The 25,334-nt window shown below is 52.9% G+C and overlaps 1 protein-coding gene and 1 pseudogene across 1 annotated transcript; one reads left to right on the top strand and one right to left on the bottom strand.

Moving 5' to 3' along the window:
• The first annotated feature begins 141 nt into the window (after positions 1–141).
• Positions 142–17,433, top strand: LOC140688539 (uncharacterized). Its single transcript, XM_072948197.1, has 6 exons — positions 142–222; positions 1,062–1,141; positions 4,356–4,605; positions 9,759–9,886; positions 12,364–12,522; positions 17,307–17,433. Exons 1-5 carry the CDS (start codon positions 142–144, stop codon positions 12,470–12,472), a joined length of 648 nt encoding a protein of 215 aa, XP_072804298.1. The 3' UTR covers positions 12,473–12,522; positions 17,307–17,433.
• A 2,895-nt stretch (positions 17,434–20,328) lies between these two features.
• On the bottom strand, positions 20,329–21,002 carry LOC140685384 (Y-box-binding protein 1 pseudogene; annotated as a pseudogene).
• Between the last annotated feature and the right edge of the window lie 4,332 nt (positions 21,003–25,334).

Below are 25,334 nucleotides of genomic sequence, written 5' to 3'. Positions count from 1 at the left end.
AGCCGCCCCGTTGGTTCGTGGTGACCCCCCACCCATTCACGTTAGTAGTCCCTAAACCCCGCGTCTGCCCTGTCGTTTCTGTTTGCGTTGGGAAAGCAGGGCAGCCCTGGCAGGTGGGAAGGCGCTGGACAGATCTGGAACATGTCCGACCGGCCCTCAGGTTATGGCCTACCCTCAGGAGGACGATGCTTTGAGACCACGGTGTTATGGGGGCTGCCCCGTGTGAGCGTCTTGATATGTTCCTTATTACCTTCGCGGCCTGGAGCTTTCACATGCTTACGGGTGCACCTCTCATGGTCAACCTGCTCCTGGGTGGTGACGGGGTGCTGTCAGGTGGCATAGGCGTCAGGTAGAGAGGTCTGCCCCTTGTTTCTTGTTGATTTGCTCCCATGTTTCCCGCGTTCTGTTCTGAGGGCAGCCTCTGCTGCCCTATGTTCGCGGGACCCAAGTTACAAGTCAGTCTGCTCCTTAGAGGCGGTCGTGGTGCGGTCAGTGTGCGGGCTTGACGGCAGCGACAGATATAAATGAGAGCAAATGGCCGCGCTTGCCCGAGGCATCACAGTGCTTTAGCCGCGGACTCCCACCCCCGCTGCCCTTGACAGCGCAGCGCCTGCTTTCCGGGGGCAGGCTGACCTGTAACCGGAGTTCTGGGAACCTGGAGCAGCAGAGGTGGAGGCCAGGACAGGCCCCGTGGGAGTTTGTAGGAAATCCACAGGCTCGCATAGACAGACTTCCTAAAGCCGCCTCTGCCCCCGCTGCCTGCCCTCCTCGAGTGGGCAGGCTTACCTGGGGATGTGCCTGTGGTAGCAAAGGCCGCCCCTCCTCCCCCGACCCTGCCGCCTGTGAGATGTGGGCAATCAACCCGCTTTCCATGGGCAGTTGCCCTCTCCCGCCGCTGCCCCATGTTCGTAGGACACTTGTTTCCAGGTCAGTGGGCTCCCGGGAGGCAGGGGCGGTGCTGTTAGAGGGCGGTGTCTGGGAGGGGTGCTGTCCTCCCCCAGCAGGTAAATGTCTCCCATCTTTCCTGGGACCTATCCTGTGGAAGGCCTCTGTGACCACAGGTTCGCAAGGCGCATGTCTTCATGTCAGCCTTCTCCTGGGAGGAGGATGCAGTGAGGTCAGGGGGCAGCGCCAGCGGTGGGTAAGCACTTTCCAGGACCGGGATCTAGCCCGGGATAACTAACTCTTCTCTTGCTTCCTCAGTTGGTGGCTGTAGCAGCTTTTACATTATAGGTTATTTTCAGATATTGAACATAGGTTTCTGTGCTATACAGAAGAAGTTTTCTAAATCGATTTTTATTTATAGTGGCTAATTTTTGTAAACCTAAAACTCCCAAATTTCTCTCTTCCCACCCTCTCTCCTTGGTAACATAAGATTGTTTACTAAGTCTGTAAGTCTGTTTGTTTTGTAAATAAGTTCATAGTTTTTTTAGATTGCACGTGAGTGATATTATATGGTTGTTTTCTTTCCCTTTCTGGCTCACTTCATTTAGAATGGTCATCTCTAGGTCCGTTCATGTTGCTGCAGATGGCATTGTTTTATCCTTTTTTATGGCAGAGTAGTATTCCATTATATAAATATATCACTTTTTTATCATTATCTGTTGCTTCAATTAGGTTGCTTCCATGTGTTGGCTATTGTATATAGAGGTGGTATGAATACTGAGGTGCAGGTAATTTTTTCGCATTGGAGTTCCCTCTAGATTTTTACCAAGAAGTGGGATTGCTGGATCGTAGGGTAAGTCTATTTTTAGTTTTTTGAGGAATTTCTATAATGGTTACACCAAATTACATTCCCTTTTCTCCACACCCTCTCCATTTATTTATCTTCATGAACTTTTGAGTGATGGCCATTCTGACTTGTGTGAGCTGATACCTCATTGTAGTTTTGATTTGCATTTCTGTGATAATTAGTGATATTCAGCATTTTTTCATGTACCTTCTGGCCATATGTAGTCTTCATTGGAGAAATGCTTGTTTAGATCTGCCCATTTTTGATTGGGTTGGTTCTTTTTTGTTATTAAGTTTTATGAGCTGTTTATGTATTCTGGAAATTAAGCCTTTGTCAGTGGAATCATTTACAGATATTTTCTCCCATTCTGTAGGTTGTCATTTTATTTTGCTTATGGTTTCCTTTGCTGTGCAAAGGCTTTTAAGTTCAGTGAAGTCCCATTTGTTTATTTTTGCTTTTATTTCTGTTGCTTGGGCGGATTGCCCTAGGAGAACATTGCTGAGATGTATGTCAGGGATGTTTTGCCTGTATTTTATACTAAGATTTATAGTGTGTTGTCTATATGTTTAAGTCTTAGCCATTTTGAATTTATTTTTGTGTATGGTGTGAGGGAATATTCTAATTTCATTAATTTACATGCAGCTGTCCAGTTTTCCCTACACCATTTGCTGAAGAGATTAATTGACCAAAAGTTTGTGGGTGTTCTTCTGGGCTCTCTGTTCCGTTCCGTTGATCCTTATGTCTGTCTTTTTGTGTCAATACCGTGCTGTTTTGACTGCAGCTCTGTCGTATTGTCTGCAGTCTGGGAGGGTTATTCTTCCATCTTAATTGTTTTCCTTCTGTAATGCGTTGGTAATTCTGGGTCTTCTGTGATTCCATATAAATTTGAGGATAATTTGTTGTAATTCTGTGAAAAATGTGCTGGGTAATTTGATGAGGATCACATTAAATCTGTCGATGAGTTTGGACATTGTGGCAATTTTAACAAACTTAATTCTTCCAATGCAAGAGCATGCGATATGTTTCCATTTCTTGAAGTCCTCTTTAATTTTCTTAGCTAGTGTTTTGTAGGTCTCCGCATGTGTCTTTCACTTCCTTGGTCAGATTTATTCCGAAGTATTTTATTTTATTTTTGGATGCAGTTTTAAAAGAGATGATTACTTTCGTGTAAAGAAATGCCACTCACTTCTGCATGTTGGTGTTGTATCCTGCTACCTTGCTGAGTCCTTTCATTAGCTCTAACATTTCATGCGGAGCTTTTAGGGTTTTCTGTGTATACTGCCATGTCATCCACATAGAATGACAGTTGTACCTCTTCTCTTCCAACTTGGATCCCTTTCCTTTCTTCTTGTTGTCTAATTGCTATACTAGGACTTTCGATACTGTATTGAATAGAGCTGGTGAGAGTGGGCATCCTTGTCTTGTTAGAGATTTCAGAAGAAAGGCTTTCAGCATTTCACCGTAGAGCATTATGCTGGCTGTACGTTTGTTACAAATAGTTTTTACTATGTTGAGATACGTTCCGTCTCCACCCACTTTGGGAAGACCGTGGGCTCAGTGTGGTCAGGGGGCTTGGGAGGAAGGTAGCAGAGGTAGCCGTGGCGGGAGGAGGGGGGCTGCCCCTTGGGAGCCAGTCATTTGCTCCCATCTCCCTGGCGGCCTGACCTGGGGGTGGCCTCTGCCGCCCCATGTTCGCCGCACCCAAGTCTTTTAGGTCAGTCTGCTCCAAGGAGGCCGGCATGGTGCGGTCAGAGGGCAGGGGCAGTGGTGGCAGGAGTGGGGCTGCCCTGTGCAAGCCCTCGTGTGTAGTCCCACCTCCCTAGGGGCCTGGCTTGGGGGCGGCCTCTGCTGCCCCCCGGTTTGCAGGACTGACGTGGGTAGGGCAGTCTCCTCTCTGGAAGCCTGCGCGGTTCGGTCAGGGAGTGGGGAAGACTGCAGAGGTGGCAGCTGAGGCGGCGGGAGAAGGGGGGCTGCCCTGTGCCAGCCTGTGAGTTCGCTCCCGTCTCCCCCGCATCCTGGCTTGGGGGCGGCCTCTGCTGCCCCAGGTTGGCTGGAGGCTTGTCCTCAGGTCAGCCTGCTCCTGAGAGGCGGGCAGCGGTGCAGTCAGTGTGCTGGATAGGGGCAGCGAGCGACAGCGGGAGATGAGAGAAAATCCCTGCTGTAGTAGGGGGCAGCCCCAATCCTGCCCTCTCGCCACCGCCACCGCAGCCGCAACCCCACCGGGCCCCGCTGACCGCACCCCACCGATTACACCCTGCCTGCCTGTCACGAGCAGACAGGGAGAAGCGCTTTCCAGGAAGCTGGGGCAGCCTTGGGTAGGGCCCCTTGGAGTTGGAGTACCCGGCTGCGGGGTGGGGGGTAATCCCGGGATGAGGGGGGATGGGTCGATGTCTGGATGGTACGGTGACGTGGGGTGAGGCATGAGGAGTGCGCTTGGTTTTTCGGGGGCTGTAGCTTAGGACCTAGTGGTGCCGAGTCTGGGGGCAGGTACTTAAATGTGAGGAGGAGCCTTGCCTTGGGGGTCAGGTAGGGGACCGGGCCTGGCCGGGGTGGGAGGGTGGGGAGGCAGTGACTGGGTTGCAGGCGGCGATCAGGTCGAACGGGGCTGGGGTGTGTGGCCTAGACCTGGTCAGTGGCGGGTTGGGGACCCGGCCGGCCCAAGCCCCAGTCGCAGCGACCCTAGTGCAGGAGCCCCAGCCGAGTCCGCGCTGCGGGCGGGAGGAGGAGGAGGAGGGGCGCGGACGCGGGAGCGCGCCCAGAGCGGGCGGACGCTGGGCGGGAGCCGGCTGCTCCTAGACCAGCTCCCGGAGGAGGAACGCGGCCTGGCGTCTGGGCCGCCGCTGGCTGTCGCTTCTGCTGCAGTCGCCGAGCAGGTAAGGGGGCGCTGGTGGGCGCGCGCGGGTCGAGGAGCCGGCGGGTGAGGCCCGGGATGTGCCGCTGGGGAGGCGCACAGGGAGGGAGGGGTGCGGAGGTGAGGCCCAGGCCGCGCGGCCGGCCCGTCAGGTCCCTGAGGCTGGTCCCGGGCCCGCCGCCCCGGTTTCGGTGCCCCTCCCCGCCACCTTAGTATTTGCTGAACCATGCGTCTTCACCGCAGCTCATATGCGGGTTTGGGGAAGTGGTAACAGCTCCAGGAGCTGGGAGGGCGCTGGGCTGGTCCTCAGGCCATGGCCTTCCCGCAGTAGGTGGACCTGCCCTGGGAGCGGAAGCCGCCCCGGACCGTCCTGGGCACAGGCGGCCTGGGGCAGAATAACGGGCGAGGCCTGGGCCTTTGGGAGCTCGTTAGCCTGCCCCCGAGATCCAAAGCTTTTGACGAGTGTCTTTTTAGTCTTTTGAGGAATGTCCCTACTGTCTTCCACAGTGGCTGCACCAAACTCCTTTCCCACCAGCAGTGTAGGATAGGAGGCTTCCTTTTCTCCGCAGCCTCTCCAGCATTTCTCCCTTGTGGACTTTGGAATGAAGGCCTTTCTGACTGGTGTGAGATGATACCTCACTGGAGTTTGGACTTGCTTTTCTCTGACAATTAGTGATACCGAGGATTGTTTTCATACGCCTGTTGATCATTCGTATGTCTTCATGGGAGAAAGGCGTGTTTGGTTCTGACCACTTTTGGATTGGGTTGATTTTTGGTTATTCAGTTGTATGAGCCGTTTCTGTATTCTGGAAATTAATTCCTTGTCAGTCTCATCTTTTGCGAGTATTTTCTCCCGTCCCGTAGGTTGTCCTTTTGTGTTGCTAATGGTTTCCTTTGCTGTGCAGAAAGCTGATAAATTCAGTTTGGTCCCATTGGTTTGTGTATTTGTGCCTTCGTGTCTGTTTGCTGGGGTAGACTGCCCTAGGAGAACGTTGCTGACGTGTGTGTCCAGTGTTTTGCCTGTGTTCTTCTAAAAGGCGTGTAGTGTCTTGTCTTATGTTGAAGCCCTTAAGCGAGTTTGAATTTGTTTTTGTGCACGGTGTGAGGGAGTATCCCGACTTCACTGATTTCCGTGCAGCTGTCCGGTTTCCTCTGCATTATTTGCTGAAGAGACTGTTTTTCCTCCATTGTATGTTGTTCCTGCCTCCTTTTTTGAAGAGTAATTGTTTTCTCACATTATAGTCATCGAGCAGTCTCCTGTCAGCTTTGTTCCTCTGTATGAAATACGTCTTTTTTTCTGTGTGCTTTTATAGTATTGTGTCTTTGTCGCTGGTTTTAAGCAATTTGATTTTGATGTGCCTTTTGTGGTTTTCTTCATGTGTCTTGTGCTTGCAGGTTAGTGAACTTCATGCATCTGTAGGCTTACAGCTTCACAGTATTTGGGGGAAAACCCCTCAATTATCCTTTTACAAATACCTTTTCTGCCCCTCCCCCTCCTTCTTTAGGGACATCAGTTCCACCTGCATCAGGATGAGTATCTTTTTCTTATTGGTGGGGGGGGTGGGCAGATGTCTGACTGAGGCTGCAGAGACTTCCGGTACTGAGCTGATTAGTCCGGTCCCTGCTGTAGGGCAGGTGTCTGTGGGCTCCAGCTCTGTTGCTCCTGTGCAGTCCTTCCATGTGGGCAAGAAGCCCCAGGAGCAGAGGGCCCCCGTCTTCACATGCACTTACATCCCTCGTAGCCCACGTTGGGAGTCAAAGGAACTGTGCGGGAGTGACGTATGCACGTTGAAGCTGAATGGTTATGTCTCCTACCTTCCAGTGATGGGTGGGTTTATATTTTGGTGCCTGTCTTCTCAGCTTTGTGTGCTTGCAATAGAGTAAACACATGCTGCCTGAACATATGAGAGGGCCAGCTAGAAATAACACTTTCTAAAATCTCTTCTTCTGTTTTCCCACTGGTAGCCCAGCACCTTGCAGTTAATGTCGCCTGGCCAGTTGGCTTCTGGATGCAGTTACCTGGGGCATAAACTGGATCTTTTCACCGCTCTCTCTGCTCATCCCCCTCCCTTGGGGATGCCACCAGGTCCCAGGAGCTGACCTGTCTTCCCAGAATCCAGGCATAGCATCAGGGGTCCACCTGTTGGCTCTGGTTTCTCTGGACTCCACTGTTTCAGAGCAGACCTCAGAGAGGTTTGGGCATCTTTGGGTTCGGGAGTCATAGTGGGTCTTCCTGATCCCCCTAAATTCTTTGCTTCTTCCCAGGCCTGGGGCCGGGTGAGCAGGGTCACAGACCCCTTTAGTGTGAGGGTCTCAGGTCCTCTCCGGCAGGGCCAGGGGTTCTGGAGTTCACCTGTGAGCCTGCAGACCACACCTGGAAAGCAGAGCATGAGACCTTCCTACCTGGGTCCTCCCACAGCCCGTCCAGGTCTCTGAGGAGGCTCTGTTGTCCTATCCTGTCACTCCTGTCCCTTCCAACCGAGCCCTCCAGCCCTCCTCCTCCATTTTCTTTCTTCACTTTGGCTGAGAAACAGCTGTTCAGGGGTCACAGATGCTCCCTGATGGGGAACTCCCAGTGCTGGCTTTCAGTATTTGCAGGGAAGATTTTATGACCTGAAACACTAAAAGTAATGGGAAGCACCTTTTTTGGTTTCTTAATCTTGTTAACAAAAGCCAAGACAGTTGAGATTAAAAAACAAGGTGACAGGTTAGCATTTCACCTCCCTAGTCAGTCCTGGGCTGTGTCAGCTGCCCCGAGGTGGAGCTGGGCTCAGGAGGGACCGCATCTCAGGATGTCACTGATGGGCTGTAATTATGTGCCCAGTCCTGTGTGTGTTGACGGGTCCAGCCAAGGGTGGCTGCCCTTTAGGAAGCCATCTCCAGAGCGCAGTGGAGCTTGTCTACCTGTCAGCCTGCTGAACGCCCGAGGCCTACTGAACGTCACCGGCTGGATGCCCTGGTCCTGCCTTAGAAAGCGGCCACACCGGGTAGTAAGGGCCACTCTTGTGTCTCACTGAGAGCACCCGCTGCCTTCCTCGCAGTTTACACCTTATTCTTCCGAGGCCTCCTGCCCCGAGGAGCCCATCATTGGACATTCCACCCACCCAGCCCCACTATGACTTCCCTTTTCGATGGCGGCCGCCCCAAGTCTCTGCATCAAATATGACAGCCGGGCTCCCGGGCTGAGGCCACTTGGGGCAGCTCCACCCACGGCCTCTTATTTACCTTCCGATCTGAGGGCAGTGCTGCCACTTACCACCTGCCCATCAGCTTTATGGCCTGTTCACTCACTCACAGGCCCTGCCCGCTCAGTGGCCTCATACTGAGCACCTTCCAGCCCCAGGGACAGGCTTGTTGGGGACACACAGAGATTAACAGCAGGCCTCGGGTTCGTGGGGCCTGGAGACGGCCGAGAACACTGCAGAGCCAAGCTGGGGGTGCGCAGAGGGAAGCCTGATGCATCCTGGGGGTAAGCTCTCTGCTGAGGGTCTGTGCCAGGGGAGGGGTCAGCCCCCCACTGTGGCCCGTCCCCTTATCCCTGGGCTGTCGGTCCAGTGAAGGCAGCCTGAATGTGAAGATGGGGAGAGGGCTGGGGAGATGCTGCCTGCCCCCCATCCCCTGGCCAGCATGGTGTGTACTGGCAGTGATGATGGTGACAGGTGGGGCAGACAATCTAGAGGCCCCGGGAGAGAGCCGAGTGCTGCTCACTGTCCCGGAGGCCTGGGGACTGTGGCCTGGAGAAGGCTGGCTGGCTGCCTCCCAGGGGCCCAGCCCTTGACTCCACAGGGTGGTCCTTTGCACCTGGCCGTCTGGTTCCGGGCTCCCAGACTCCATCTGTCACAGGACAAGTCAGTCCCAGTATGGCCTGTTCTGCGATGCGGGGAAACCCCTTCTGCAGACCGGGAGGCTGGCGTCCTCACGGTTAAGTGGCTGTCCCTTATACTTGGAGGCTGAGTGGCCAGACCCTAAACTTTGCTGAGTCCAGCTCTCTGTCCACAGAGGGAGCCTTCAGGGTTCTGGATGGAGCAGACCCACTCACTGCGCTTTCTGAGAGCCCTCCTGATGACAGGTGGACGTGTCTGCCCTCTGACTGAGTGCCCCTGCGTTAAGGGCGGCCCAGGGCTGGGAGAAGCTGGGCACCGAGCCATCTGCGTGGAGGCCACCTCTTTCTCTGATGCCAGGGTGTGGCCTGGGCGATCTCGGGAGAGCAGTGAGGTCACTGGCCCTGGTTCCTCCCCCGCCCTCTGCCCCCGTGGAGAGTCCTGCAGGAGTGTGGGGCATGTGTGAGCCTGTGGGGAGTGAGCTGAGGGTGCACATCCCAGTGCCTTGTGTGAATTCCTAACAGTCAACCCAATTAGATGAAAACTTTCTGTGAGGTCTCCCAATTATTTAAGAGTGTAAAGGGGTGCTGAAAACGAAACATTCTAGATCTGCCATTTTAATGTTGTCCTTGAAATAAAATTGACAGTCACTGTCACGGTCGTAGCTGACACCTATGCGTGAGCACAGGGCAGGTGGTAGTAAGCGTCTGACATTTCTCTTCTGTCCTCAGCACGATGGGGAGGTGGGTCCTGGTTTTCTTCTGTTGTGTAAATGTGAGAGGGGGCCTTCTGTGGTGTGGGATGCCTTCCCCAGGTGTTCCCTGTGGGTGGTGAGGTCAGGGCCCAGGCCCTGGCTGGTGATTTTAGGGGAGAGCAGCTCACATATCCCATGGCCCTTGACTGATGGTTCAATGCCACAGGGACACTCAGATGTGGGCTGCCCTTCCTGGGGTGGGGAGGAGTCCGGCATGTTCAGAAGGGTGATCAGGTGGCCATCAATTTTGTCATCAAGAGGGGTGCTGTGCTGCCTGTCTTGGGAGAGGGTCCCCTCCTTGAGGACAGGAGCTGGCTCTCTGGGGTTGGGGTTGGCCCAGTGAAATGAAGGGCAGGATCCCCACATGGGAAGAGGCTGAGTGCAGGTGTAGGGCAGCCTGGTGCACCCCACGGCAACCCTGAGCACAGCCATAGGGGCCACCCGCCCTCCCGAGGCTGCCCTGAGTGCGGGAGAGTGGCCTGGGCCCTGGTGTAGGTCGTGCCTCGACCGGGATGGTGTGTGCATTATAGGTGGCAAAGGTGCAGGTGCTCGGGTGCCCCCAGGTATGTCACTAACATGCCGTTGTCCTCTTGCCCAAAGGAAAACCGTTGCTGCTGCATCAAGATCCTGGGAGACTGCTACTACTGCGTGTCAGGCCTCCCCCAGCCCAAGACCGACCACACCCACTGCTGCGTGGAGATGGGCCTGGACATGGTCGACACCATCGCGTGAGTGTCCCGTGGGACCTGGACCTGCCTGCCGTCCCGGGGGGCCCCTTGCAGGCCTGTGTTATCCTGGCTTCTCTGTCCAAGGAGGGTCACCTGTGCCATGCAGAACCAGGGCCCTGTGGCGAGGTACAGGGTGGAGGAGTCCCACCTGATCTCTGAAGCTGTGCCCCTTTGCATTTTGTTGGGACTGCGTTTCTTGGTCCACGGTGATCCCAGGCATTGTGTGCATGAGTCAGGGAAAAGAAATGGCTTTCATAGTTTAGCCCGATAAGATGGTCAAGGAGTGGATGAGGCAAGGGTTGGCTCCAAGCCAGCCAAGTTCCAGTTGAAAAGGAATCACATGTGCTTATCTTCATGCAGGCAGGTGACCAGGGGTCAGGCGCGCTCTGTGGAGAGAGGGTTGGCTTGAGCGGGTGAGTATTTCTGAAACACCGGGGGCCTGGCCTGCCTGTTTCTTAACCAGCCTTGTCTCCTCGCAGCCCTTGTCTGGGATGAGGAGTTAGGGAGCCTTGCCTTTAGTGAAGGAGGACGTGGAGGCGGGAGGCTGAGCTGGTGGGTGGAGCACAGATCCACATCCTAGCCCCTCAGCAGCGTGGTGGGGTGGGCGCAGTTCAGCGAGACGGGGCTCCCGGGGGCTGGTGCAGTTGCCCATTTGGGAGCATAGAAGTCGTGTTACAGGAATTGTGTGAGGAAGACGTAGTGAGAGGACGCACAGAAAGGCTGTCCAAACAGAAGGACTGCAGAGCTGGGGATTCATGGCAGGCTTGCTGTGCCTCCTTGTGAGGGGCCTGCAGCCATCCGCACGCCTGCGCACTGTGTGCAGAAGCAGGGCGTTCAGGGGCGGGGGGGCACCTCGCCAGTGTGCTCAGTCTGGTACCCGGCTTGTCAGGAGACAGGCGCTGCGCATCAGCGTTGGTGAAGGACCTGGGAGGGCAGCATCCAGGCTGGGCCTGTGTCATATTTGAACAAGGTGGACACGTCAATCAGCCCTGAGTCTTGGAGCAGGAGTGAGATTTGGCTGTGAGCTCACAGGCTCGGGGCACCTGCTGTGCTGTGGGTGTAGATGTGATTGGACTGTGAGCACCTGCTGCTGGGAGGGACTGAGGGTGAGTAGTCTGTGTCGGGCTGCTGCAGGGTGGTGGCAGTGCGGCCCTGTGTGACCCTGGTCTCCTGGCCTGCCTTCCTTCTCAAGCACAACGTCCTAATCACAGGGCTTCAGTGTCCCCTACCCTCAACTCAGCCTCCTTGCCCTTCTTGCTACAGCACGTCTGCACTGTCTGGAGAGTCCCACTGAGACACCTGCTGTTCAGGGCCACCTTCACACCCCCCAGGCTGGGGAGGGGCCAGGGCGCCGAGGCTGACCCCCGCCTCTCCCTCAAGGCCTCCTTGCACTTCTGTCCCTTGGGAGCGCACCAGCCAGGCCCGATGCTGCTTCCTGTTTCAGGCTTCTTATAAATAAAATAACATCTGCCTATTAGGGGAAAAGTGGAAAATACAGGAAAACAGCATCAGAGGGCATCACTGTGGCCGTGGAGCGTGCCCTGAGCTCCGACTGTGCCACCAAAGGCGCGTGTCGTGCGCCTCCTGCTCTCACTTCACTGTGGGCGTCGTGGGGTTGGAGGAACCGTGCAGGGCGCCCTCGGGGGCCCCTGAGAGGATTTCTGAGCACAGCCCTCCTCCACCACTGCGGTGAATCTCTTTACAAGGAGCCTTTAAAGCCACCTCCTGTTACCTTGCATGACTGCTTCCTGGGATGCTGCCCCCACGTCCAAGGGTGGTATCGCTCGGGGCCTCGCCCTAGGTCTTGGAGCTGTTGTGTCCCCAGCTGGGGCTGGAGCCCAGGGTCGTGAGCGGCTGGGGAGGTGGGGTGTGCACCGGGCCCTGCAGTCTGATTTCAGTGTCTGCACGTTTTGTCTTGTTTTCTCCCACAAGTGACTGAGGCACAGTTTGCAGCCCATGAGATCCATCTGCTGTTCAGGGCAGGTTTGCAGAGCCTTGGGCCTCCCGGCAAGCTGGGTCTGCAGCCCACCCTCTCAGTCAGGGAACCCAGGGTCAAAGCTCGACTGTTCCCAGGGCTCCTGGGGCTGTTAGATATTCCTCGTGGCTCTCATGCGGGCCTCTGGCTAGCAAGCAGGCATGACCGCCCTGCCCAGGTCAGTGGTGCACAGAGACGGCTCGGGGTCCTGGGATCAGGCCCTGGGCTCATTTCTCTTCAGGGCTGCACTGGGGAGGTGGGGTGGGGGGTGATACCTTGTGAGATGGCCAGTGGCCAGGGAGCTGGGGGGAGCCAGCCCGGAGCAGTTCACAGTTCAGGGGTTGGGCTGACGAGGTCAGGAGACCCCCATGCTCCTTCTCCCCTGGGCACCACGCCTGGCCTCACAGCAGGGACAGCACAAGGCCCCGCATTCCTGTCCTCGTGGCGTCCCGGGAGCAGACAGCGGGGACCCAGCCCCACGTTCTATGTCTGTCTGCTATAGGTCTGTGGCCGAGGCCACTGAGGTGGACCTGAATATGCATGTGGGGCTGCACACCCGCAGGGTCCTCTGCGGGGTCCTGGGCCTGCGCAAGTGGCAGTATGATGTGTGATCCAACGATGTGACCCTGGCCAACGTCATTGAAGCCGCCGGCCTGCCTGGGTGAGTCTGGGACCCTGAGGGCAGCTGTGGGGGATTCTAATCCTACCTTCTGTGTGGGGAACTGGGAAGCCTGGCCATCTCGGCCCCCCACCGACATAGAAGAGACTTGCTCTGGGCTGATTCAGGTGCCTCACCCATGAATCCCACAGAAAGCGGGCAAGTGGGCCCTGGAGGAGGAGGCTGGAGGCGGGGGCTATGTGCCGGGCTCGCAGCTGTCCGGAGTGCTGATGGCCTCCTGGCACTTTGCTTCTATCTCAGACTCACAGGGGGACGTGCTGTGGCTTCAGAGCCCCCCTAGGAAACTTACAGGTTTCCTCCTAGAACGGGGATGAGTTCTCGATGGTCCATGCACTTCTGATGCGTTCTAACTACATTTGCCTCTTTTGGTCTTGTTTTCGTTAAACCTTTCACAAAATCGAGGCATAATATACTGTTAAAAAAAAAAAAACAGCTCCCCTTCCTCCCCTGGGTGGGGGCGGCAGGACATTGATGTGGCTGCAGGAAAGGGGGCTCTGAGGCTCACGCTTGAGGTCCCACTGCCCTGATTTTCTCCTCTTAGAAGAGTTCACAACACATGCTCACAGCTGCTGCAGGGACCAGCAGTGGCTCCCAGGTACTGGAGTTGAGCGTTAGACAGCCGTACACCCACGTCTGCTTCTGCACATGTGCTGTGAACGGCAGGGCAAAGCTCTGGGTCCTCTGCTCTGGCCCCTCTTACCTTCGCTGCCTGCCCTCTCCCCGCTCCCAGGCGGCCTGTTCTCACCCTGCAAGCCAGGTGTCCGCTGGGCACATCCTTCCTCCTCCCTCTCCCTCCTGGCCTGACCTCGGGGGAGGTGGTTGAAACACACAGCCCCTTTCCCTGTGCCGAGGCCCTGAGCTCGGCTGGGGACAGCCAGGATCCAGGGGTGCTCACTCTGGACAGCGGCTACTAATCATGTGAAAGGAAAGCTTACTGGAACCTCAGTAGTAGCAAGCATGGAAGTTAGGATCTAACAGGAGAAAAAGGGAGGTGGGAGCTCAAAGTCTGCTTGAAAACCATGGCTGAGCCAGCCACAGGAATGGCCATGGCATTTCTAAATGGGCTCAAAAACTGCACCATTTTTGTCTGTGTCCCTAGCTGCCTCTGAGCGTCCCCTTGTGGGGGGACTCTCGCAGCCACTGACCCCTTCCTTCCAGTCCCCCACTCCCCTGTCCTCCACCCTTCAGCACAGGGCCTTGGGGTTGCTGTAAACACCCTCTCACTGTCCCTGCCCCTCCCCCTCTGGCAGCCAGAGTGACCCCCCACTGACAGCACACCTGCCGCCCCACTGTGCCACACAAATTCCTGACCCTTAGCTAGCTAGGTGGTGACAAGAGCTGCCCACCTCTCTCCTCTGCCTCCCTGCTGAGGTCCTGTCCTGTGTGTTCCGTCTGCCCTGCAGCCCCAAATTTTAGGACAAACACAGATTTCCCACTGTTAGGCAGCCCCACCCCAGGCCCTTCACCTGGCCAGGGCCTCTTTCAAGTTCAAACTGACCTGCAGCTTCCCTTCCCTTGCTCCACCTACCAGACCTGCAGAAGGGGCTGCCTCCTCCCTGCCCTGTTCTCTGCTTCTTCCCTCCTCTCCTCCACCCAGCCATTTCTAAAAGATGGTCCCCCACCCACCGACAAAGAAATGCCACCAGCCAGGAGCGCAGTGTTTCAGAGCTCATGCTGTGTGCAGACGCTGTTCCAGGAGGTGGGCTTTGGCAGCGGAGACAGACCCCGGCCCTGGTGGAGTTCACGTTCTTGGGGGGCCACAGGGAACACTACAGGGAATGCAGAAGTGGGGAAGCACAACACAGGGCGGGAGGCTGTTAAGACAGAGCTGGGCTCAGGGTCCTGAGCCTGGGGGGGCCTTTATCACCTGTCAGGCCAGGTCTCCCCACCAGTGAGATAAGAGGTCAGACAGGGGCTGGGCAGGGGTCTGGGCTTGAGGTTGAGTGTGGAAGGGTCACAGGCACTCGGGGCACTGACGCCCTGGAAACTCCATGCCAATCATGAGAAAGAAGGTGATGAAGGGCCAAGCCTGGGCCCCAGGTTCCTGAGAGAAGGGGAGCAGGGAGAGGTGGGGGCGGTTAGAGGGAGCACGGGCAGCCGGAAGGTGTGTGCCCCCGGAGGAGGAAGGGCCGTAGGCTGTGTTCAGCACTGCTCTTTTGCAGCAAAATGAGGACTAGACACCAGGTCAGGTGCAGGCTGGAGGATGAGAGTGAGAAGCAGGTCAGTGCGCGGGGGTCTCGCCCAGGGGATTATGGGGAGCATGGGGAGCATGGGCAGGGAGCATAGAGCCAGCGCAGCCTTCTGCCTGCAGGGCACTGGGAGTGGGGCCAGCCTGGCCTGCCTGGGACTTGGGTAGGGACCTCAGGCCCCTGTTGGAGCCCTTGCCTCTCTGGGCCAGCCCCTTGGTGATTCAGAGGAGACAGGACAGCAGGGGCACCCTGGAAAGGGAGGTGGAAGAACCGTAGCCCTCCGTCATCCCTGGGTTTTCCCTGTTGGTGACTCGAGGTGCGGGCGGTGGAGGAGACACAGTCAGGCAGAGGGGAGAGGAGAGCTGGGGAGCTGGCACTTGAGGGGCTGAGCTGGGAGGGGCAGAGCTGCTAGGAAGAGACACTCACCTGAGCAGCCCTACACCTGCAGCTTGGCTTGAGGCCGCAGGGCACCCCGTCCGCTGGTGCAGAGCACTGTCCCCTCCAATCTAAAGGGCACAGGCTTGGAGGGAGCCGGGCTGGGTTGCTCCCACCCCCAGCTGCTGTCAGCTGCATGTCCCGGGCTCACCATTCTCTGAGCAGTTTTCCTCATATATATATATAACTATTCGGAATTCAGAAGGGAATCTCTGTTAATGTTAATCTTTCAAAGCAGAATCGATAGATTTGTGCATTTCATAATTTCATTTATTTATTTATTTATTTTATGTATTTATTTATTTATTTATCATTAGCTCTTTTTGTACATTATAGAGGTGTTTTATGAAACAGTTTTTCCAATGACAAAGATACATTTATTTGAAATGCGGTTAATCCCCCTATGTTTGTTTTAGTTTTTTTTTAACATTTTTTATTGATTTATAATCATTTTACAATGTTGTGTCAAATTCCAGTGTTCAGCACAATTTTTCAGTCATTCATGGACATATACACACTCATTGTCACATTTTTTTCTCTGTGATTTATCATAACATTTTGTGTATATTTCCCTGTGCTATACAGTGTAATCTTGTTTATCTATTCTACAATTTTGAAATCCCAGTCTATCCCTTCCCACCCTCTACCCCCCTGGTAACCACAAGTCTGTATTCTCTGTCCATGAGTCTTTAGATTCCACATATGAGCGATCTCATATGGTATTTTTCTTTCTCTTTCTGGCTTACTTCACTTAGAATGACATTCTCTAGGAACATCCATGTTGCTGCAAATGGCGTTATGTTGTCGGTTTTTATGGCTGAGTAGTATTCCATTGTATAAATATACCACTTCTTCTTTATCCAGTCACCTGTTGATGGACATTTAGGCTGTTTCCATATTTTGGCTATTGTAAATAGTGCTGCTATGAACATTGGAGTGCAGGTGTCATCCTGAAGTAGATTTCCTTCTGGATACAAGCCCAGGAGTGGGATTCCTGGGTCATATGGTAAGTCTATTCCTAGTTTTTTGAGGAATCTCCACACTGTTTTCCATAGTGGCTGCACCAAACTGCATTCCCACCAGCAGTGTAGGAGGGTTCCCCTTTCTCCACAGCCTCTCCAGCATTTGTCATGTTTGGATTTTTGAATGACGGCCATTCTGACTGGTGTGAGGTGATACCTCATTGTAGTTTTGATTTGCATTTCTCTGATAATTAGTGATATTGAACATTTTTTCATGTGCTTTTTGATCATTTGTATGTCTTCCTTGGAGAATTGCTTGTTTAGGTCTTCTGCCCATTTTTGGATTGGGTTGTTTATTTTTTTATTACTGAGTCGTATGAGCTGCTTATATATTTTGGAGATCAAGCCTTTGTCAGTTTCACTTGCAAAAATTTTCTCCCATTCTGTAGGTTTTCTTGTTTTATTTCTGGTTTCCTTTGCTCTTCAGAAGCTTGTAAGTTTCATTAGGTCCCATTTGTTTATTCTTGCTTTTATTTCTTCTAGGAGAAAATTTTTAAAATGTATGTCAGATAATGTTTTGCCTATGTTTTCCTCTAGGAGGTTTATTGTATCTTGTCTTATGTTTAAGTCTTTAATCCATTTTGAGTTGATTTTTGTATATGGTGTAAGGGTGTGTTCTAGCTTCATTGTTTTACATGCTGCTGTCCAGTTTTCCCAACACCATTTGCTGAAGAGACTGTCTTTATTCCATTGTATATTCTTGCCTCCTTTGTCGAAGATGAGTTGACCAAAGGTTTGTGGGTTCATTTCTGGGCTCTCTATTCTGTTCCATTGGTCCATATGTCTGTTTTGGTACCAATACCATGCTGTCTTGATGACTGTAGCTCTATAGTATTGTCTGAAGTCTGGGAGAGTTATTCCTCCAGCCTCTTTCTTTCTCTTCAGTAATGCTTTAGCAATTCTAGGTCTTTGATGGTTCCATATAAATTTTATTATGATTTGTTCTAGTTCTGTGAAATATGTCCTGGGTGATTGGGTAGGGATTGCATTAAATCTGTAGATTGCCTTGGGCTGTTTTAGTTTTTTAATCTATGAAGTTCAAGGAAAATTACAATGAACAACTTGGTGAAAAAAACCCCAGCTTGTGTAGAAACGTTCATAGCAGAATCATTCCTAATAGGCAACAAGACTACAAGTCTGTGTGGCCACGAGACCCGCCCCCGAGGCCACGGGAGCCAATCCGCGCGCGTGCGCTGCCCGGCCCCTCCCTCCGCCCGCCCAACGGTCAGTTCGTCAGGTGGGCAGGCAGTTGGTCCAGCGGACGGCGGGTCGTCGGGTCTCCCAGCGATGCCGGTCCTCTTCCCTCGGACAGCGGCGGCGGCTGCAGCGGCGGCGGCGCGGTCCCTCTGGGAGGCGCGGCGCTGGCCGAGCGGCGGCCGCGGAACTTCGTGTCCAGCGCGGGGGCGGCGGGCGGGCGCCCCGAGGTGGTCCGCGGGCAGGTGTTCGACGAGAGGCCACGCTCCAGCAACCTGCGACCTCGGCGAGGACTCCCACGGCGTCGTGTGGTGAGTGTCCGCGCCCCGCGTGCCGGCCGCGCCCTTCCGCGCAGCCCCCGCCCGGCCTCGTCGGACTCAGCTGCGGCTGCGGCCCCGGCCCCGGCCCCGGCCCCGCGACCCCGGCCCCGAGCCCGGGCACGCCCCCAGCCGGGCTGCCCCGCTGTCCGCGCGCCAGGGATCTTGGGCGGGACGGGTCCCGCTCGGGCTGGGGCGTTGCTCGCGGCGCTTCCCAGGCCGGCCCTCGCTGGGCGGGGGAATGGGGGAGGGGCCCGTGTAGGGGGTGGAGGCCGGGACCCTGGAACCCAGGATTGAGCCCGAGTCCCTGCCCTGGGAATACAGCGGAGAAGCAAGCACTCCTGCTCTCACGGAGCAGCTGCGAGCCCATCGTGGCTGCCGTACGTGTGTCATTTCACGCGCCGCTCGTGAGCAAGGGCGCGTCTTCTCAGCCCCACAGCCGAGGAAGCCCAGACTTATGGAGGCTTAGGGGGACACGCCTGAGTTGTAATCGCAGACCTGAGCTTAAGGAGGAAATGTGCAAAATGGGAAATGTCACCCAATCCCATCAATCCAGCTGAATGCTCTGGATTTTCAAGTTTTCATCTTTATACACGTTCTTTTCCCACATCATTGTCGTTTTGATGTAGACATAGATATTTTTTAATTTCTAATTTTTGTTTGTTTATTATTGAAGTACAGTAAGTTAAAGTGTGTCGATTTCTGGTGTACAGCAGTGTCCCAGTCATGTGTATACATACATATATTCATTTACATATTCTTTTTCATTAAAGGTTATTGAATATAGTTCCATGCGCTATACCGAAGAACATTTTTTCAGTCTGTTTTTATATACAGTGCCTAACATTTGCAAATCTCAAACTCCCAAATTTATCCCTTTCTGACCTCCTTTCCCCCGGTAACCATAAGATTGTTTCATAAGTCTGCAAGTCTGTTTCTGTCTTGTAGATGAGTTCATTAGTGTCGTCTTTTCTTCTGCTTTTTTTTTTTTTTAAGATTCTGCATATGAGTGATATATGTTATATTTTTTCTCTTTCTGGCTTACTTCACTTTTCCCTCTTTGTTCTTTTTCTTTTTGGGGTTCAGAATTTTCTTTTGTATTACCTTGGTTTCTTTTTGGTTCCTTTGACTGCACTGTATGTTTTTGTTACGTGGTTCCCTGTTTTGCCTGTGTATTATCTCATTACTATATCTGTTTGCTTTAAACTGATAGTCGTATAACACATCCTATAAAGAACGAAAAGAAGAAATCTATATTTTCTTGTTCCCCCTCCCAACTTTAAGGATTTTGATGTCCTCTTTTACATCTTCATGTTTACTCTGTTGTAATTCATTGTAGTTATAACCTTTCCAATCATGGTTTTCCCCTTTCTGTAGCATCCTGCATAAATGTAAGGAAGACGAGAAAATGGAATAGTTTTCTCTAAGTTCTAATATAACTGGAAAGAAATACAAAGGCTTAAAATAGTCTAGGATATCGTACAATCTCTTCTTAATCCTTTATCGAGAAGTGATTCAGTCCTTTAAGGTAGTAATGAAAGTAGTTGGTTACGGCATTACTTAGGCTGAAGTATATTAAATGGAAAGTGATTAATACAAATATAAAAATTATTAGGTGAATTGATTTGGGATTTATAATTAGTTGTTTGACATTTGCTAGCCACACAAATGGCTGAGAATTTCTTTTTATATAAATATGTCTTTTATAAGAATGTTCACTACATGCTAGCTTGATTTATAAGATGTGAAAAGGATAAAGAACATTATCACTCCTTTTTATCTTTTCTTTTAACTCTACTGTAATTTTCACTTCTCTCGGTGTATATATGTGTGTGTGTGTGTGTATATATGTTTAGTAGTAGGTTATATACAGATACTTAATAATATATAAGAATATATATAATATAAATAAATAGTCAGTTTCCAAGATCTAAGCTGGTGATCTCCCCATCACCTTTTTATGCCTCTTACTAAATATTCGTTCTACCATTACAGATATCGGTTACTTCTTTAATTAGTGGCTTTTTGCATTGCTCTCTTTTAGTAACATTCAATTATAAAAAAACAGAGAAGTTATGCCAGCTCCTTAGTTATACATGAAGATGTTAACCTAGACCTAAGGAAATTATAGTCCTCTTTTAGTGGATAGTTCCTCAGATAATGAGTGGAAGCATTAACTTTCTGTGTACAACATAGCAATAAAAAAGTTTCGGAGCTTCTTTATAATGTGGCACCACAGTAAAGCATGGATTTTAGTTGTGTGTCCATGTATATCTTGTATACTTAAAGGGACGAGGCACATTTACCTCCAGATGCTTAGTAATTTTCTGGTATAATTTATTTTCCTTCCCCAAAGAACAATGGGCTCATAAAAAAAAGTCCTGAACATTCAGTATTCATGGAAAGACCAACAGATATTGCATGGTTTTGAAATCATGCTTTTATAAAATCACAGAATTTTAAATCACTCTAATTGTTTTTATTAAAATTAATTAAGGTTAGAAAAAGGCGCATAGCTGAGATTAGTAAAAATGCATTGCAATAAAGAAGATAGGCTAAGTTACTCTAACAGATAGACCCAAAATGCAATGTCTGAACATAGCAGAGGTTGGTTTCAGCTTTAGCATAAGACTACTTCGGGAGCGCTCTCCGATCCTCATTCTTTTCCCCACTCTCACTGTTCTGTAATTCAGCTGGTAAGTGTTTGGAGGGCCCCTGGGACGTTGAGAGCGCGTGTAACAGTACGGCCTGCTGCATATTTACTGCCTTGCCCTGGACCTCCACCAGGGCCTGCAGCATTTGCTGCCTCTGCACCCTTTTCTCCTTCAACGACATCAAACTCTAGTCCCTCCATCTCCTACACCACGAAGGCACTTCCTCGGGTTACTTACTCTTCCGTAGGACAGTCTGGTGCACAAATGCAGCTTCCTTGGTGTCATTCCTGTTGATGAAGTCGTATCCGTTTCTTACCTTGAACCACTCTACTGTTTCCAAAACCTTCGCTGAGATGACCTTGTCCCCGCTGGCAGGCGCCCCCCCCACCCTGTGCAAGGCCACCCGGGCTGCCCCTGTGCCGCTGCCTGCCGGGCCAGGCTTGGTGTCGGCAGCGCTGAGGGCAGGGGCAGGGGGGCTGCTCAGGGCTCTCTGGGGTCCGCTCTCTGCTCCCGCTGCCAATCGAAGTCCACAAATACAACTTTTTTATGTGCTAATTAACTACTGAGGGTCTATACTTCCTTACTGTCTCCTTTTGATCACGAACTGAAAAGGAGATTTTCAGAAATACATTGATTGTAACAGAACCCCATTTCAACAACAGAATATATGTGACCACGTGAGATTGGTTTTAAAGGATTTTATTTCCACTGTTGTCCAAATCGCCTTATATTCAGCTTTAAGCTATAAGAGTAGATTTTGAAAATCCAGTCAGTAATATTCATGAGAGGAATTCCTTATAGTTGTCATAATATGTGCTGTTTCTCAGACATAAAACCGGCCCAGAGGGTGAAGTTCACGGCCGTGTGCTCCCTGCTGACGCAGCTCCTGCACTGCCGGAAGGTACTCCAAGTGGAGATCCCTTTCTCCAACATCATGCATGACCTTCAGGGACGACGACAAGGTAGGTCGGCCCAGCCCCCACAGGCCGGGCCGCTCCGTGTCCCCACCAGTCTGTCCTCTCAGCGCAGTCCTGCTGCAGCTGGGCCTTCGGCCCTCTGTGGGCCTCCTGGCTCTCCTGTCAGCGGCCCCTTCCTTGGTTCAGTCCTTCTAGTTGATGGGATACAGACTCCAACATTTGATCGAAGTTCCTTTTGTGGGCGTCTCTGCAGGGTAACCTGGGTGCAGCATTTTTCATCTTTCTTCCTGTGTTGGTCAGAGTCACCTCCGATCTTTTTTAGTCTTCTGCTGGGGTGGGGCAGGGTTTGCGGTGAAATTCTGGATCTGAGTGGGGGAGGCACTGTGCGGAGGGAGGTGGTCCTCATTGTCCACTTCAACCACACAGGCCTGGTGTCTGTAACCCTGGGCCAGCGACCCTGATCTGATCCCCTCGGCTGTGTCCCCAGGGCCTGGGGTGAAACCCGTGCTCCACCACTTTGTAAGAGCTTTGAGTGTCTTCTGTTGGGGACAAGGGCAGGCCGGTGTCGTGGATGGTGAAAGCATTTCCGAAAAGCGAGGAAAAGGTTAAGAACAAAGGGAAAGTTTAGTTTAGTAGGTACCCTGCTACAGGCAACAGTGGCCACGCAGATGAGAGGGGCCACATAGGTGTGAGACCTGACTGTGAACTTGCAGGGTCTTTTATTGTGGAAGGCTCTGTGGACACAAAGGGTTGGGGGGACAGATGTTTGATTGGCTGTGAGTGTCCTAGGAGGCTTTGGAATATGGAGGATCGTAGATTTACGACTCCAGGAAGATGGGGACAGGGGCTGACATGAACAAGGCAGTGGGATTGACGACTCCGATAAGAGGAAACGTGGGCTGAGACAGGCCGGCCTGAGCTGCACGGAGGTGAGCCATCTCCCAGGGCTGTTAGCTCTGCTAAGGCAGACACATGCCAGGAAAGTGTGTGCTTTGTTTTTTGAGGGATTGCTGGTAGACACGGGAGATCCCAGGAGTCAGGATGCAGGGCCTCGGCAGGAACCAGTTGGCACCGCATTTTCCCGACGTCATCTTGTCCTTGGCGCTCCTGCCCCTGCCCTTCCACCAATGCCTGTGCCTCCTGAACATTCCCCATCATTTCTATTTCTGTTCACGAGTCTGCACGGCAGTGACCAACTGCCTATTTCCCGAGACCGCATTGCAGTCTTCTGCACTCTGGATTTCGCTGCCTTGTGGGCTTTATGTCTTCAAAAGGAATTTCATCACCGCAGTTTTTGAAGCTTTTCAGGAAGCAGCAAAATCCTGCTGACTCACTTGCGGTGCCTTATCCTAGAGGAATTTTCTTTTGTGTGTGTGCTTTTTATTTTGAGCTCATACTTGGGAAAACTTTATTTGGAAATTCCTTAAGAGCTCTGATGATGGTGAACTCCATCAAGAAGATTGGCCTTTCCCCTGCCAGCCATGAGGGAAGCTGTAAGCTGAATGCTTGGCTTGTGGTTTTGATACAGGAAAAATGTGGGGCGAGAGGAGGGCCGTGTCCCAGGTCTCGGTTGAGACCCTGGTACTCACACCCCAGCAAGTGTGGGTCCTTGGCTTCTTCTGTGACCAGAAACGGTTGAGTAGAGGTAGATTTATTCAGAGAGACACACACTCCACAGACAGTGTGGTCTCTCTCCCTCAGAGAGAGTGGCCACGAGGTGTGGGGATGTTCATTTTTACAAGCTTGGTAACTTCAAGTGATCACAGATGCAAGGGTTATTCCAACCGCTTCACGGAAGGGGCTGGGATTCCCAGGAATTGGGCCATGCCCACCCTTTGACCTCTGATGGTCAGCCTTGAACCTGTCCTGGCACCTGTTGGAGTGCTATTAACATGCCATTGTGTTTTAATGAGCATCGTATTTTAATGAAGCTTGAGGTCTACTGGGAGAGGAATCTTCCACCTTTTTGGTGCTCATTGCTGTGTCTTTCTTTTAACTGTTATACCCTGCCCTCCGGTCTCAGTTTCTAGGAGTCTCAGGTGGGGAAGTTGGCCCCAGGACAGACAGGTGCAGACACTACTGAGGTCCCTGGGGCAGAGCCGGGTCTGAGACAGGCCAGCAGTTTCACTGTCCCCACTGCACAGTCTCCCTGGTCGGTATTTGCAGATGGAGCCTCTCGGGGCCTGGGGTTCAGCCAGAGGCCTTCGACCTCCCTGGGCACCTTGCTCAGGCCCCCGGTTTCCTGTGAGAGCCCGTGAAAGAAAGGGCTGAGGAAACACTTGTCTCCTCAGGCTGCAGCAGCCGGGCCGCTCCCGGGCCTGCACCCCTGCGGTCCTGGACTTTTGGCCCCCGGTCACTTTCCTTACCTTCTTGACTGTTGAGTTGTGCATTTCAAAGTAGGTGTGAGTTAGGACATTTACCAGAACTTGTAACAGGAGAACTTCCAGGCGCTCTTGTTGGCCATACTGCCGGAGCAGAAACTGGGATTTAATCGCTGTCTTCTTCCCCCAGCGCCCCCACCCCCCGCCCTCTTGACTGAACTTGACCCCTCGGGAATGGACCGGGGGAGGGGAGTGAGGCGCACAATTGAAACACGTGTCTAAGATGTAGGATCAGGATCAATAAGAATCAGTGCAATGTTTAAAAAAACCCAATGTAACAAAAAGAACCCACAAGGACCAAAAAAATCAAATTTCAGGTGAAGCCAGGGCAGCCCAGAGCCATCCTGGAGCCCAAGGTAAGGTGTGATTGCCCCCAGAATCCCTCAGAGAGGAGGGTTGATAAGACCTAAGGGTCCAGACTTTTCCCGGGCAGAGCATGCTGACTGGCAAAAGGAGCCTGTGACCCCTGGATTCAAGCTGTTGGATTAACCCACACAGTTAGGGTTGGTCTCTCCTTTGTGAGGCTGAGCAGCCTCCTCAGTGTGCCCCCTTGGACCTCAGAGCACCAGCAGCACCCGCCCCTGCTCCCCTCATGGCTCCTGAGGTCAGGGAGGAATTGTACACCTGAGCTCGCTGGCCCACCTTGTCTGGCCAGTGTCTCCAGCCCCCTCTCCTGACCCTGTGGCCCAGGAACCCTGCAGATCCATCCCTCCCATCCCGGGTGGGCAGGCCTGCCTGTGTGCAGGTCTCCATCCCTCCATCCTTTCATACCAGTGTCAGGGGTCACACTTGGAGTCCTGGGTTCCCGCGTCCTGCATGCCCTTCACCTGCCTGGCTTTGTGGCCTTCCCGCCTTCCCTGGGAGCGTGAGTGACGGGGTCCTGGGTTTTGTCCTCAAGCTCTCTGACCCCAGAGTCTGCTGCATGCACACGTCCACTGAGGTGTACCCCCACCTCGGGCTCAGCACATTCTAAGTGTTGCTGATGGCTCCGTGCTGCATCTACCCTCCCACCCTCCTGTTTCAGGCCAGAGAGGGCCTTTCCTGTCCCATCTACCACCTTTTTGTTTTAAACGTGCAGTTTTCCTGGGTCCCGGTCACAGCACCCTCCACGGCTTCTTTCCCTGCAGAGCACAGGCTCTCGCTCCAGATTTGCCTTGCTTGCCCCTGCCTTGTGGGGTCCTTCGTGAAATTCAGCTCTGGCTGTGAACTGCCCTCCAGACGTGGGGTCCGGGACGCCCAGCCTGGCCATGGCTGCAGAGTCGGTTTCTGAGACAGTGACAGAAGCTTTGAGGACGTTCCCACAGGTGACACCCCAGAGGGCCGCCTTTGACTAACTGTGTGTCTTGTTCTAGGGGCGTTTTCTGTTGTTCGCATCCGACCAGCCTTCTTTCTTTGGTGTTATGACAAATTAGCCGTCGTGCCGCTGTTTGCTCTGTGTGTGTGTGTACCTGTGTCAGCGCAGTGTGTGAGCTGAACAGCCCGCTGCGTCCTGGTCTGCAGAGTGCGTGCGGTTGGCTGGTGGTGTCTGGGCCCCGGTTCCTCGGCTGTAGAGCGGTGACCGTAATGACCCCGACCTCACAGGGTGGGAGGGTTAGAGGGATACCCGAGTACGCGGCCCAGGGCACCCTCGCTGGTCCGTGCTTTCTCTATGGTCCCGTGGTCTCAAGTTTTGGTTTTGTTCTAAT

Source organism: Vicugna pacos, chromosome 22 (assembly GCF_048564905.1).
Source record: "Vicugna pacos chromosome 22, VicPac4, whole genome shotgun sequence".
NCBI lineage: Eukaryota > Metazoa > Chordata > Mammalia > Artiodactyla > Camelidae > Vicugna > Vicugna pacos.
The sequence above is the reverse complement of the archived record's forward strand: the minus strand, read 5'-3'. Positions and strand labels throughout refer to the sequence as shown.

Excerpts from the sequence above, each read along its gene's own strand:
- LOC140688539 (XM_072948197.1), top strand. The coding sequence starts at position 142 with ATGTCCGACCGGCCCTCAGGTTATGGCCTACCCTCAGGAGGACGATGC. Across the intron at positions 4,606-9,758 it reads CTGCTGCAGTCGCCGAGCAG|GAAAACCGTTGCTGCTGCAT; the intron begins GTAAGGGGGCGC and ends TCTTGCCCAAAG. Across the intron at positions 9,887-12,363 it reads GACATGGTCGACACCATCGC|GTCTGTGGCCGAGGCCACTG; the intron begins GTGAGTGTCCCG and ends TGTCTGCTATAG.